The 16291-nt window shown below is 36.8% G+C and overlaps 1 protein-coding gene across 2 annotated transcripts in view; it reads left to right on the forward strand.

Annotated features, from left to right (window-relative positions):
* The window catches only part of NRG3 (neuregulin 3), a 1179966-nt gene that overhangs the window by 517762 nt on the left and 645913 nt on the right, over positions 1-16291 (forward strand). For both annotated transcript variants that reach the window (XM_037049346.1, XM_037049347.1), the window contains exon 2: positions 847-976. In XM_037049346.1, coding sequence (XP_036905241.1) covers positions 847-976 — 130 coding nt within the window. The remainder of the gene's footprint in view (positions 1-846; positions 977-16291) is intronic.

The raw sequence follows: 16291 nt of genomic DNA on the forward strand, positions 1-16291 counted from the left end.
AAAAAAAGAAACTAAAGGAATAATTGCCTTGGCTATTAGCCAATTACAGCTATAACTAAAAAGCAAACATAAACAAGCAAAACAACACATAGAAACTGACATTGGTTTTCACAAACAGTCACAATGTACATTGATCAGATGTTTAACTATATCCGGCAATAATAAATGGAGGGGGACACTGTTTTGATCCCTCATACAACATGTTTGCTAAAACTAATTAGTGAAAGCAGATTTGACTACAGGATCACTCAGCTTTTACTGTGTACCATTAAATAATGTGTGTCTAGAGTGATTTCAGTTGTTAATATCTAGTGAAGAAATAAGGCGATTGAATATAGTGAAAGTTTTAGTCCAGGCTGCTGTAATATAGACTAGATTACTTATAATAAACAGCAGACATTTATTTCTCACAGTCCTGAAGTCTGGGAAGCTCAAGATCAAGTTGCATGCAGAGTCAGAGTCTATTGAGGTCTTCCTGGTCCATAGGTCATCTTCCTGCTGTGTCTTCACATGATTGGAATGGGCAAGCCAGATCTCTGGGATCTATTTTATAAGGATACTAATCTCATTCATGACCTAATCACCTCCAAAGGCCCTCATCTAATACCATCACATTTAGAAGTAGGTTTTAGTATATGAATTTGTGGGGACACAAAGATTCTGCCTATAATATGGTCACATTCAATTGCATTTTTTCATTACAGGGAAAGGTTTATCCAGTCTGTCTAGTTTTTCCAAGGTCACTGCCCATCAGAGGGCCTCAAAGCACAGATTCAGGCTAATGACAAGAGCTGGTGGTGTCCAAATGCACTATTGACAACATTTCTCTGTGTGCTTCCCTGACAGATACAACAACATATTCCACTGAGCGATCTGAGCACTTCAAACCCTGCCGAGACAAGGACCTGGCTTACTGTCTCAATGATGGCGAGTGCTTTGTGATCGAAACCCTGACTGGATCCCATAAACACTGTCGGTAAGCCACTGCAGCCACTGGCACTAAGGGCAGGCTCTTGAGAGGCCTGGTGGGGGAAGGGGATGTCGAGCTCTGCAAATACACAATGTGATACACACAGTCCAGCTGTTTGAATGGTGGAATCAAGATTCTTGATATAAGAAAGGACAAGGCTGATATCTTTGGTATTTGGGGAAGGTAAAACTAAGTTAAAACAGAGACAAGATCTGAGTTTTACATGACCAAGTAAATGGTGATTTACTTTTAGAACTACCAACTTAATAGAAATAATTATTCACTCACTTTAGAGCCTATAATTTTGGTGTGGGTGTTAGGCACATGTGCTCATCTCAGAAGCAATCCATTTTAGGAAACCTATAGGCTGCGACATGACAGAGAATACTGCTCATCTGTGATCTAACATCTCAGTGTTTATTATGTACAAAATCTCAGAGACTGTTGCTGAGTCCAGAGAAAAATGAATCTAATTTTGTTTTTCCCTCATTTATTAATTTAAGGACATTCTTTTTAACACCTCTGGTGATGGAATGCAAGATGTTGTAAATGAGATCATAGTTCTGTTCTGTTCTATGTAGAGAACTATTTAGGGAAAATTCCCAGTAGAGATCAAGAAGGTGTGTAATGGTTTTTAGAGACTTTAGGTTATATAACTGTTAAAAGTAAAAACAAGTACAGATCAATGGTATTCCTACAGACACTGCAGCTTTAAGGCTTCATAAAATAATCATATTAGTATCTGAAAAATATTTCCCATCAACCTTTTACTTCCAGCACTATCCTGGTAATTTGTGTCTTGCAATTGTATATGCTTCAGTGATCATATATATCCACACCCTTTCCCCCTATCTTTATTTACTCTTCTCATTTGACACAGCTATTAAATTAATTATTCCGAATCATGAAGCACGGAAAATTATGACTTTTTTCTCCCTCTATTGCTATTATAAAACTTTACTCCATGGTGTTTTATGAAGATGCCACACAGAAGTTCATTATCTAGTTATGAACTTGGAGATGTGTCGGCAAATCCTGCCCAGCTCCCAGTGCCAGCTTTCCCCCGAGGAGGAAGGGTTGCCACAGTGGGCAGTCACAGGTTGGGAAGAGCTGGTAAGTGACAGTAGCAGATCTCTGTAAAAGTTATCACACCTCCTACGTCAGGTTAAGCAGCTGTAGCCTTCCCACCTTGCATGGTGTGTTTGTGTGGCTTGGGTAGTTTCATTGCATTTGCCCTATTTATGAAATGTACCCCAGAGCTGTTCTCTGTGAACTTGGACTGGGGATGAAGGAATTGGGAATGGTTCCTCCTCATATTCTTCTTCTCTAACCACCTTTGTTTGGTCAGCACAGACACAGATAGGAAACACACAAGTGACTTGGAGACCTCAGGGGCAAAATCCAGAATGAGCCACTCTTTCAAAGTATGAAGTGCTTGCACATTCCTACAAGTGCGCAACCACTTGGTGCAGCTACCTGTGCCAATCCCATGGGATCATGAAGTGGAAGTGGGCAATGGAATCAATTAAGTTTAAATTCCTAATCAGCTGACCATGGGATAAATCAGAATCTTACCTAAAGCATGGACTTTTCTGATGGTGGTTTACCCCAAGGAAAGGGTCAGATCAGGCCCCACAATGATATGCAGGCTGGTATGATTCATTTTTCCTAAAACTGAGATGTTGAAAAGAACAAAATAATTCTTATTTTTCAACATTCTTTCTCATTATGTTCTGTATTATTTCACAGCCATATTAATTTTCTCGGGCTACTGTGATGAAGTACCAGAGTGGGTAGCTTAAGCAACCAAAATCTATTTTCTCACAATTCTAGAGGCTGGAAGTCTAAGATCAAGGTGTCAGGAGGGTTGTTTTCTTTCCCAAGGCCATGAAAAAAAGGTTTCCTTCCAGACAGGCCTCTGTCTCTTTGGCTTATAGAGAAGGCAGACTTTCTCTCAGGTCTTCTAATTTTCTTCAGTCTATATGTGTCTGAATCCAGATTTCCTCTTCTTATAAGGATACCAGTTACATCAGATTAGTGCCCACTCCCTATTTTAATGTGATCCCCCTAGTTTAACTTTACCTCTATAAAAACCCTTTCTCCAAATATGGTCACTTTCTAGGTACTAGAAGTTAGAATTTCAGCAGAGGCATGATTTGGGAGACACAGTCCAGTCTATGAGAATGGATCTCAGGTCCACATAAAAAATATTTTGTTTTAGTGCATATGTACATCTGATTTTTAAACAAACACAGGCAGAGATATCTATGGTTTAACTGGAATAATATACATGTAGAAAAATTTTGGCCATTTGTCTTAATATTTTTTGCCTATTTCATCACAGTCAACCTGTTATTTAACATAGTCACAACATAGCTAATCATGACAAAAGAGCAGCCTAAGACAGAGTTGTAACTCAAGTAGCTTAATAGAGACCTATAAATCTCCTACTTGTGTGCATGAATAAATCACACATTGCATGTGCCTGCTATTCATCTCCCAGGCTTTGCAGTGAATAAAAGGCTTACGTTTGTTCCTGCATCAGCCACTTCTAAGATTTCCAATGTGGTTATTAATAATGTGCCATTTTGTACAGCACTCTATATAAGTAATATGTTTCATTCATTCTTTTCCTTTTGACAACTGTTTATTAAGCACTTCCTATCACCAAGACACTGTTGAATAAATACATACAGAAATTAACTTAGGAATTAAATGGCACTGTGTTTTGTAATGTACTTGGAATAAGTGAAATTCTTCATTGTTAGGAAATAGAGAATGCAAAGGAAAATATTTTTGCATGACTGCCATGCTACTGGAATATCTTTTATGTTACATTATTAACTAGATTACATTTCCAGTGAAGTGAAACACAATGTAGTAAAACAGAGCAACAATATAAAGAGGTGTAAGTGAATCTAGCTTATTAGTTTACTTTGTAAATATCTCAAAAGATTAGACATTCACATCTGAGAAAAATTAAGGTTACATTTTCTAGTATTTTAAAAATAAATTGTAATCCTATAATAAATGGATTCAAAACTTTTTTCTGTGTCATAAAAAAAGTGATCATACTTTCTCTCCTGCCTATAGGCTAAGGAAAAATAGGTGCAAAACTAATTAGATTATCCCTGACAAATATTCAGGAAGATATACTAAAAAATATGAACATTGCCAATCTTGAGATGTGGGAGGTTTCTTGTCTTTCTGTTTGTTATTTTCTCACATTTCAATGTATTTTTAGATCTTTCAAAAATCCACATATAGTTAGAAATTATAGAGCAAACTAATGAAAACTTAAGGAAAATACAAAGATTCTAAAAATAACAGGGCATTATGCTAAGTGAAATAAACCAGACAGCGAAAGACGAATAACCATATGATCTCACCTGTAAGTAGAACCTAATGAAGAAAACAAATGAGCAAAATAGAATCAGAGACGTGGAAATAAGGAACAAACTGACAGTGACCGGAGGGGAGAGGGGGGAGGAGGATAGTGGGGGAAAGGAGGGGAATGATCTAGTCAAAGAACATGTATAAACGACCCATGGGCAAAGGCAGTAGGGTGGGGATTGACTGTGGGAGTGGGGAGTGGGCAGGGATAGGGAGAGCAACAGGGGGAAAATTGGAACAACTGCAACTGAGCAATTTAAAAAAAAGAAAATTAAAAAAATAACTGGGGGCATAGTGGGGTGAAAATGGAGACAACTGTATTTGAATGATAATAAAAAATAACTGGGCAGAGGAAATTTAAGGAACAATAAATAAATAGGCAAAGTTTATCTTGCTCAATGTAAAATATAGTATAAAGTCATAGATCATTAGCTGACTGATTAGTCTGGCATACAGAACCTGGCATACAGTGAAACGTATCGTAGAATAAGAGGAAGTACATAAACAGGAGGAAAACTGAGAAACTGATCATTGAATGAATTTGGTTGACTATCAGTTAAAACAAATCAAAATAAGATTTGTACTTCCTTCTCTACACCAAAACTTATTCTTTATGAATTCAGAAGTTAATATAAATAATAAATAAATAAAATCTTAAGGGAAACAGTAAATAAAATTACACATTTATTTATGTCAGCAACTGAAAAAACCTCTTGAACTAAAAATTAACAGCATTGTCACAACGCTGAAACATTGCTTTTAGATCTGAATATCAAAAAATTGATCTGAATATTGCCCTCACTCTGAGCAGGGTGGGTCAGTTAGTTGGGTGGGCATTATTCCGCAAAGCAAAAGATTTATGGTTCAATTTCTAGTCAGGGCACATGCCTGGGTTGCTGGCTAGGTGCCCTGTTAGGGCAGATGTGAGAGGCAAGGGATTGATATTTCTTTCTTACTCACGTCGATATTTCTATCCCCTCTCTTTCTCCCTCCCTAACCCTCTCTTTAAAAATAAATAAAAGCTTTAATTTTTTATCTGAATACCAAAATTAAAAGAGATCAATTATCAGTAAACTATACAACAAATATGGCAGAGAATTAACATGTTAAAAAAGTCATGTAGTTGAATAAGAGTAACACTAAAATTAATCCTCAACAGTTAAAATGACAAAGGAGAACATACTCTTTCCTTTAAAAGCAATACAAAAAGAAAAATACTCAGCCTCACAAATAATTTTTTTGTTGGCTATCCTATTTTTAATGATTTTTTAAAAGCAAATACTCAGGTGGGGATTCAGTAGAAACATAGTCACTACTTGAAAAGTACATATTGTTAAATATGTTCTGTGGGTAATATTTCAGTATGTTTCAAAATCTTTATAGTGTTTCTAAGAATGTAGCCTATAAGATATACATGTAGATTTATTTGTAAGAATGTTCAACACAGGTGTATTTGTAATAGAAAAAAAAGAAGCCTGAATTTAGATGTCTAGGCAATTCAAAATGTTTTAAGGACATGAAAATGCTTATTTTTTCATGTAATGTATGCAAATCAGGTTATAAAATCACAAACTTGAATATACAGTAAATGAAAAATTCTGACAAAGAAATAAATAAAAAGGCTAATATGATTTACAATTATTTTCTTCCTCGAACCTCTTGAAGTTTGTAAGATGCCTACATTGCACATATATTTCATTTATGTAGCACCTGCTGAAGACACTTGACTCCTGCTTCTCATCTTTCCATTAAGAAAGACAGATAGTGTCCTTATCTCTGTTAAATTGAGGTCATTATATTTTACTTTTATTAAGCTAGGAGAACTTTCAATTAAGCCCTTTCAGATTAAACACTATCAAGTATAGTTGAATGTCTCTGATTCTTATTTTATCAATAATTAATTTATACTCTACAGTAATTCTTTTTAATGCTTTTTGTGTGTTTTGAAACAGAAAAATAGGAAAATACATCCCATAGACATGTAGCTGGATAGAAAATGAAAGTAATTCACTAGAAACACTTTGAGTAAAAATATTCTGAATCAAAGCAGGTTGTTCTCTAATATATTTATTTATGCCATTTCTAGAAATGTGAAGAACTTGGGAAATGGTGCCATCTATAATACATTCTACTAGAGTGAAAGAGGTGGCTGGTGTAACTGAAAAGATTGCTAGGCACTTCAATGGGCCAAATGTGTTCTAAACCAAATTTAAGTTAAAAGGACATGTCTCTTCTGAATTGCAGTTCATTAAATGTTCTATTGCCTGACTGCAAAAAATGGATTTTCAAAGCTTTGGAAAGGATAGCATTTGAGCTGAATTTGACCTGTAGTGATCATTTTGGGAATCTATCAAGCAATTAACTTGAAGATGCTTGAATCACTTGAAATATGGAACTGATAGAAAAGTAGGAAAGCAATCGAATAGCAAACTTTGCCTGAGGCAGTACTTCCATAAAGGGGCTGATGGTCTGTGTGGCAATCTGGGTAAAATGCTCAGAGGAGTGGTGAGTGGGGAGTGATTGGAAGGGGAGTAGAGCCACACAGACGTTATTGTCCTTACTGTGCCGCATTCTGCCTGAATGGGTTTCAGAATTAAAGCTTCCATCTTTAAGAGCATGATTGTGGACAAGGTGGCCATATCCCTGTGATTTAGTGTATAAAATTACAGGGCCATCCCCGTCAGTGCTTTGCTCTCTCACTTTGGAGACCCATTAGCTCTTTCACCCAGTGAGGGTCCTCGTTATGAAATGGTTCTCCAGTAAGTGCTCTGACTGCAACAGGTGATGATTTTGTGTAGCTGAAGCACAGAGGAAGTCGAGTTTGGGCACATATCCCTGAACTCTACTGACAGAAGAGGATGAAGGCTGAAATCTATAAATCCAGCTTAGGGTCAGAGTCCCTAAGGAAGGGAATTGAATAAGAGAGCGAAGAAACTTGGATGAACTTTCAGCTTCATCTGGTAAATGTTCCTGAGAATACTTGCCACAGCCCAGACATAATTTGAATAATTTGTAATGTTCACATTATGTAGCAGGTGGTCTGCTGGCGGCATTGCACAAGAAATGAGCCAGGTTATCACTGTTCATCTCATCCTTTTCTGTGTATGGAGTTCGTTAAAACGGTCTCGTTGGCTCGACAAGCAAACACCACCCCCACAAGGTACTTCATTTTTCAACTTGATGACATTTAGGTGATGGGGTTTGCTTCTTCTATTGTAACTCATTTGCATTGGACTCAAGCTAGTGTTTTTAAAGGCTTACTTAACTATCATGAAAAAGAACTAGAAAAGCACATTTAATAAAGAACAATAACACATCTTTTAGTTAATGGCCAACAAATTTTACCTTATTTTTATGTTTTTTAACCCATTTGGAAGCTCTAGTTGAAGCCTGAAACGGTGTTTCTTTAGGTTGTTGTTATGATTTGGGCCTTTTGTTCCATGAAAGAACTGATGTAAATTTGTTTTGCTAATAGCTATTTATATATACGTGAGGCAAATGTGGGAGTCTGGGTGGAGAGATCTGAGTTAACAGCTGTACTAGGCTTTATACTAACTGTGTGAGATTTTTTTGCCAGTCATTTAAGTAGAAACTTCATTTCTTCATTTAAAAATTTTGTCCTCAAAAGATTGAAGCAAGAATTAAAAGCAGCAACATATAGAACCCTCCAAATGCACCACGGACATTATGTATATGATAGTCTTTTCCTCTACCTCTCTTCTGCTCATACTAAAACCAAGCAACAGAATATTTGCAGGAATCTGGTAAGAGAAATTGAGTGGCTATAACATCTGCCTACTTAAGAGGAGACAAGTTGAAAAGGGGGAGACAGCAATTGGCAAAGTATTCCTGTGTATATTCTGAAGGTTCGGGCTTCTTACTGGGACTAATTTCAATACCCTGACAAACTAACAACTTTCTATTATTGCTCCAATTCTGTAACCAGTTCTTGGCTTTCCAAGATTTCCTTCTTGTTGAGCATAGCTTTAGGAGAAAAACTGATTTTCCTTTTCTACTTCGTTAGTGTAACTCCTCCTAATTGTGTTAATCATTCCCACACGGATGGGCTGGTTAGTTGGAGCGTTCCTCCACCAACTGGCAGATCGGCAAATTACACACATTCTCTATAACGCAGTTTTCTTATCTGTTTAATGGGAAATACTATTACTACACTTCAGGACCATTGCGAAGATTGCTGTAATAAAGTGCACTTGTGTGGTGTGAACAGACAGTGAATCTAGGGGAGTAAGCGGGGTGTAATTGGTCAGGGGCATGGGTTTCATCTTCACAGCTTGTTTACAGATCAGTTGATTTGTGCCAGGGCTTTTCGATGGGCACTTTGTCTCCCAGCACATAGCATTGAGCTTAGACCCACTAATGAGATTTAAAAATAAAAAACTGACCCAAAGAAATTATTTTATTGTTTTCATTTCATCTTTATTGTATTTTTCCCATTACCACTTAGTCCCTTTATTGCCCTCCCCCTCAGCCATCACCACACTGTTGTCCATGTCCATGAGTCCTTTTTCAGTTTTGTTTAACCCCTCCACCCTCCAACCCCTCCCCACAACTAGCTTTCATCTGTTCGCTATCTATGAGTCTCCCTCTGTTTTGCTTGTTAGCTCAGTTTGTTCATTAGATTCCACATATGAGGGAAATCATAGGATATTTGTCTTTCCATGATTGGCTTATTTCACCTACATAATATTCTGCAGGTCCAACTATACTGTTGCAAAGGGTAAATTTTTATTCTTTTTTATGGCCAAGTAGTATTCCATTGTGTAAATGTCCCACAGTTCTTTATCCGGTCATCTATTTACGGACACTTGAGCTGCTTCCATATCTTGGCAATTACAAATAAGACAGAAATGAACATAAGCGTATGTGTTGGGACCCTTCAAGGCTGGGCAGGTCCAAGGTATTTGCACAGATGGAATAATATTCATGGAGCTGTTGGGATGTCTGGTGTGCCTTTATTCATGGGTGGGCAAGCCACACATGCTGCAAGCTGTGTGTCTATCTGCATGTCTCATGTCATGGGCCTTGCTCCCCAGCTTGGCACCTATCATGGCAATTGTCTCCTTGCATGTCTCCTATCATCATTACCCCCAGCAGAGAGTCCCTACCTGTTTAAGTACCAGAGGGAAACAAAGTCGGCAAGATGCCAGAAATCATATAACATGACATAATTCTGTGCATGCGAGCCCACTTCATGTTATGGGAACAGTTTATTGGACCCAGTCTAAGGCTATGAGAACACTAGTTATCAGGCCCCTCCAAGGCAATGGGAACACAGCTTCCCTTAGTTACCCAGACACCTGGGTGAGGAAGCCAGATGGTCTCCACTTACCGTACAGGGTACTTGTGTTCTTTCAATTTAGTGTTTTGGTTTCTTCATGTATATTCCCAGAACTGTGACTGCTGGGTCAAAAGGCAGATCCATTTTTAACTTTCTGAGGTATCTCCACACTGCTTTCCACAGTGGCTGCACCAATCTGCATTCCCACCAACAGTGCAAAAGGGTTCCTCTTTCTCCACATCCTCACCAACACTTGTTCGTTGATTTGGAAATTCAACAAAAGAATTTCCAAATTTGTTGATTTGTTGATCATAATCATTGATTATGTTGATTTATTGATTATAGCCATTCTGACTCGGCGTGAGAGAATATCTCATTGGGTTTTAATTTGCATTTCTCTGATGATTAGTGACATTGAGCACCTTTTCATATGTTTGTCATCCCCATGTCCTCTTTGGAGAAATGTCTCTTCAGGTTCTTTGCCCATTTTTAATGATGTTGTTTAATTTTTCAGTGTTGAGTTCTGTAAGTACTTTATACATTTTGGATATTAACCCTTTATCAGATGTATTGGCAGATATATTCTCCCATTCTGTGAATTATCTTTTTATTTTGTGGGTGGTTTCTTTTGCAATGGAAAATCTTTTAGTTTGATTTAGTCTCATTTGTGTATTTTTTCTTTTGTTCTCTCCATTCTGTTCCATTGATCTATGTGTCTCTTTTTATGCTAGTTACATATATATATAAAATATATAAATATATATTTTATATAAACATAGATAAACTATAATTTATATACAATTAAATTTATACATATACTTTATATATATATATATATATATATATATATATATATATANTATATATATATATATATATATACATATATATATATATATGTGAAAACTAAGAATGTGACAAGAGAATCAAATCCTTCTTGTTTTATAAAAAGAAGCTGAAGACAACATTTATGAATTTTATCTTGGAGTACCTCTCTATCTATAATTCTGCTTTTTAATGATCACAGTTATTTTGTTGGTTTTTGTGAATATCAAGAAAAGCAAAATTAGTCCTATGCACACACATATATGATATACTTATTATGTAATCAGGATTCAATGGCTATCAAGAAAAAAATGTTTCCTTTACAAAAGTTGCTTTTTGGAGTATGGAGAAGTCAATGTGCTCTAGTGTAATAGGATTTTGTGTTGGGCAAACACTGAGAATTACTGGTCAATGAAATCCACACTTGGTATAGCAGGGAAATCCTTACCAAACTGGTGAACTTAGAGGAAATGTCTTTATCAAGTGTATCTGCATATAGAATTGCCTGTTCACATTTTAACAATTTGGAAATTAAGAATAAAATTTTTAGAAGAAACAGGAAAAAATAAAACATTAAACATGGTTTGGGGAGTATCTCCTTTAGAGATATATATCATGTGATATAAAATGTGTTTATACATGTGATAAGTGAATGGTATAAAATGTGTTTAGTCCTATATGACATACACTAAAAATAAATGACAATTTTATGTATAATTTCTAGCATTATGTCAATGTTTATTAAGCACATCCAATGTTCCAGGTTCAGTGAAAGGTTGTAGTAATATAGTGATAAATATTCTCAAAAAATTTTGTAAGAGGATTTTAGATGGTCATTTTCTAGTTCAGTTTAATGTGACAAGGTCTATCATTCTCTATCATTCAATCTGTATGAACTGTATGTACATCTATCATTTCTGTATAGAAGATTCCAAGAAACAGGAGACCTAAAGTCAGGAAGAGCTCATTAGAGAAAGTAACATATAGGTTTGCATTGGGAAAAATGAGAGCCTACTCATTTCTCATTTTGAAACCTGCCTTACTTTCCAACAAAGACATGGAGAATTAAGCTGCTGTTGAAGAACATTCCCTTCAAACTTCAGGGAGGAAATTCTAAAATTATTTTAGATGAAATTAAAAATAATCAGTTTTCCCTGACTGGTGTGGCTCAGTGGACTGAGTGCAGGCCTGCGAACCAAAGTGTTGCTGGTTCGATTCCCAGTCAGGACACAGGCCTGTGTTGCGGACCAGGTCCCCAGTTGGAGCCCCACAGGAGGCAATCACACATTAATGTTTCTCTTCTTCTCTTTCTCCTTCCCTTCTCCTCTCTCTAAAAATAAATAAATAAAAATCTTAAAAAAAAAGAAAATCCTTAATAAAAAAATAGAAATAGTTTCATATCATAAATTTCTCATGGAATTGGTCACTTCTTTTATGATTTTTTTCCTCTCTTGTGTACAGATAGTTCTCAGAAACATATCAGGACACAATGACATTTTTTATTCCATTCCCTCATACTCTGAATTTTTATGGTGAGTTCGAAGAGCCACATAGATTAAATTCTGAAATCAAGATTCATTTTCTTTACCCAAAATGAATCTATGGTTTTTGTCTACATATATGAAATACTTGCAGAAACCATTTAGTAGCTACAATTTTAAAATAATTAATTGACATCATAGATATAAGAAATGATTTTCCAGCACTAAAATTTTCCTAACAAATTAAACATTTCCACTGAAGGATACCTTGACCATCAGTCACTACTGAATTATTCAGGGGAATGTAAGGGAGCTACACTGAGAGATACTTGTTGGCATGTACAGATAAAAATGTCCTACATTTTCCCAACTAAAACATTTTTTCTGTAGCATAGCTGATGTGAGGCTCATGGATCAAATAAAATTAATCATGTAGAGCACATCTTATAATGGCTTTAGGTAACATTTTGGTATTTTGACTTATAAAGTGACACATGCATTCAGAAGAAACCAGAGAAAGAAAGGTTGTAAGAGTTTCTAAAACAAGGTAGCTTTTTAGTTTCTCAAAGACTACATTCTCATTTAAACACATCAGAAACACAGTTTGAGGTAACATCAGGCACAGGTGTTATTTCAACAGAAGACTGAACTAAACAAACAGACCCCAGGCTTTAGGGCAGAGGGGTGCTCCAAGATGGGGTTGTGGAGAGACTAAAGTGATACCAGGCAACCAGCATGCCCTCCACCTGTCCTTTCTGGATTCCTTTGATGGTGCATTGATCACAATAACCCTGTGCTCCTGAAGGGCAGAAATTCAATTAGGAACTCTCAGTTTTGAGACTTGGGAGGGAGAGGTGCTTGTGTCAGCCAGTGGCCCCACTGCTAGAGGAAAACCATTCTCCAGCAGTTATAAAACAGAGGCTAATAATAGGACAGTTGAGAATGAAAGAATACTAGGTTGGACAGAATTGGCAGAAAGGATAAGCTGATGAAGCAACTGCTTTAAATAAACTCACAATTTTGCTAGCTCTGGGTGTTCTCATGGGCTAATTTATAGCCACACGAAGTCACACAGAATCCTTATTCTCTGTGACAAGGTTTTATATTCAGTGCTCTGGATAGCTCCTTTCTTTCTCCCTGGCTTAGCGTATGTGCAAGATATAGTAATTACTTTAATGACATTAAATAGCAGCTTTGATCTCTTCCTCCAACAACCTAACCAAAACATTTTCTGGAGGTATGAAATGATTCATTTGTGAGTAAAACTTGTTTCTATTATTGTAATATTCCTGTTCACCTACCTGACTCTTCCACCAGGCAGTGAGTTCATCTTTGCTTCTGGAATCTGCCACCTACTCAGTATAGATATATTTTATAAACAGAAAGAACTCCAGACAACACCTACTACCCGCATTTTTTCAGAGGTTAAAATTGAGATGTTAAATTGGAGACAACAAAAATGCTAATATCCATTTTCTATTTTGTACCTACTAAGTGCAAGGAAGAAGTTCTGACTTTTATACAGTTTCTTGATTGCCTAGATAGTCCGTATATTAGATCTGAAGAGGCATGTTTGTGTCCCCATTTGATGCCAAGAAAGACACTGAAAGAGGGAAAGTAACTTTTTCAAGGACATCCAGACAATAAGTGGCAGGAGTGAGCACCAATCTTGGTAATGTTTGTCTATCAAGCTCTTTCTTGATCTTTTAACTCTTTGAGACTTTGTTATAAAAATCACTGTGGGTGATAGTTTAAAATATAGATTTTTACCCTGGCTGGGTGGCTTGATTGAATGTACCATTGTCCCTAACCAAAAGGTTGTGGGTTCAGTTCCCAGTCAAGGCACATACCTAGATTGTGGGTTTGATTTCAGGAAGCATATGGGAAGCAAGCAATCAGTGTTTCTCTCTCTGTTTTCCTCTTTCTCTCTCTCTAAAATCAATAATAAAAATATCCTCAGGTGAGGATTAATATGTGTATATATTTTAATATATTAATACATAATGATATAATAATATATATATTTGTGATATATATATTCATTCTCCGGTTCCTCCTCTGAAGCTTCTGATTCCTGTATTGAGATGGCATCTAAGACTCATACTTTCAGATGATTCCATTATTGAGACAAATTTGGGAAGCTGTGAGTGAGACTAGTGTTTCTCAAATGTTAATGAGTGGATGAATCCTCTGGAAATTTTGCTCAACTGAAGATTCATGTGCAGTAGGTCTGGGGTGAAGCCTAAAATTCTGTATTTCTGATAATGTCTCAGATGATGCCTATGCTGCTGGCCCACAACCCACACTTAGAGCAGTGAGGAACTAAATCATGCTGCCCAGCACACAGTGGGACCCCACTCCCCTCCCAAGGGTCTTTTCATAATTCTGCCACCAGGATATATCCTCTGCCCATAAGCAATTCCATAATTATGTCTGAGCAAGATTCCCTGCCCATACATGAGACTATGTTTGTGAAGCTTCTGGAAACCTTTATTTTTCCTCTATCAATTGCCTTACAAGTTCACATATCTGCCAGTGAAGAATCCCTGGTACCTGCAACATGACTGTGTCCTATGGTCCTATGCCCACCTCATCTACAGCAGTTTTATGAGCTGAATGTCTCATCAAATTCCTGTTATATCAAGGTGATTTTATATTCCACATCTGTGATTCATAAGTATAGGCTGGGCATTTATTATTTTCCCAAGGAGCAAAACTTTTAAGTCAGAGTGAAATGTTCTCTGCAACATTCAGAGAAATGGATACAGCACTTGCTAGAGTGCTGTTGTGAATAATCACATTACCCCAGGATTTCTTTCATCCAAGATAAGCTATCTGAAGAATAGAACTAAGAAAATCATTATGTGTAGAGATGACAAAATTTTAAGAAAATGTTACAATGAAAGACTAAGTTTCAAAAAGAGAATTCTGATTTATAAAAAAAAATGGTGTTATAATTCTAGTCCTTGCTGCTTTTTAGCCATGTGACGTTTGGTAATATCTCAGCTCTTGTGGACCTTAATTTCTTCATTGTGAAAGAGCATGATTAGAGATAATTCATCAGGTCACTTCCAATTTTAAAACAGGTTGAAGAAACAGAGGTCTCTTGCATTTTCACCTGTGTTTGTAAATAAAGTGTTTTACTGAATTTCTCTCAAAGAAAAGCAGAAGGATTTCAGACAGAGCAAGCATTTGAAGAAGAAAACATAGTTGTTAAGCCTTTTGAAGTACAGAAAATGAAACACTAAATTAAGAAGGGTATCACTGTATGGAAAAGGTGGCACAAAGCAAATCTGTGACTCACCAGTGCCAGGGCTTTCAGACAAGCCTGTTCATGAACTCAAACAAAGAATGTTTCTTTAAAAAGTTCAGATTCTGATGCATTAGATCTAGAGTGGGGCTAACAGTCTGCATTTCTACCAAGCCTCTCTGTTCCATGGTGTTGCTGGTTGGGACCCTGACTTTGGGTAGCAAGGCTCTGTGTCCATGTGCTTCAACCCTAGCTGCATCACCCAGGGAAATTCACAGAACAAATATATGTAGACCTCTGTAAGTTGGACTTAGACACGTATACTTATAAAGCTGCCCGGGTAATTTCAATGAGCAGCCAACACTAAGAATCACTGGCCTATTCTGCTGTCATAGCCTTCTTTGCTTCCCAGGTGACCATTGACTTTGGATTTTGTTTTATGAAAAGGACATTTATTGCAATGTTAGTACAACCCCAAATGGTACTTTACCCTCACTTCTACCAGGCTGGTAGATCCAATTGACCATGCTAAGAGACTGCTGTTGGTCTGGCAGCACCCTTTCCTGGCCCTGTCTCCATGCTAAGATGATTCTATGCTAGTCTATGAAGCAGACCATTTTTGTATTCTCCTTCCCCTGCTCCAGCACCACCACCACTTATGGATGTATTTCCATATGGCTACATGGGCCTCCACAGCTGACACTTTAAGGTTACCTATTATTGTATTAGTTATGGTACCCACACTTTACAGAGTGTTTCATGGCTGCATGTATAGAAGCTTTCTAATTATCCCTCTCTCTCCCTCTCATTCTCTTTAAAAAAATTTTTTTTTCTCTTCTATCCACTCTGAGCACTCACTCTCTGTCAAGCCTGTGCTAGTTGTTTGGTGAAATTTGTGCATAGATGGAACACTCATCTTGCACCACTTCTTTGAAATTGTAATCTAGAAGTGAAATTGCTTGGCCCAAGGGTATGAACATTTTCACAGCTCTTGAAAAATATCTAGCTTTTATTGGGTACTTAAACTTCTGTATATTCATTTAATGTGTAAACTTTCCTGTCATTATTTAATA

This window comes from Sturnira hondurensis, unplaced genomic scaffold (assembly GCF_014824575.4).
Source record: "Sturnira hondurensis isolate 20B ecotype Veracruz unplaced genomic scaffold, ASM1482457v3 Scaffold0006496, whole genome shotgun sequence".
Lineage (NCBI taxonomy): Eukaryota > Metazoa > Chordata > Mammalia > Chiroptera > Phyllostomidae > Sturnira > Sturnira hondurensis.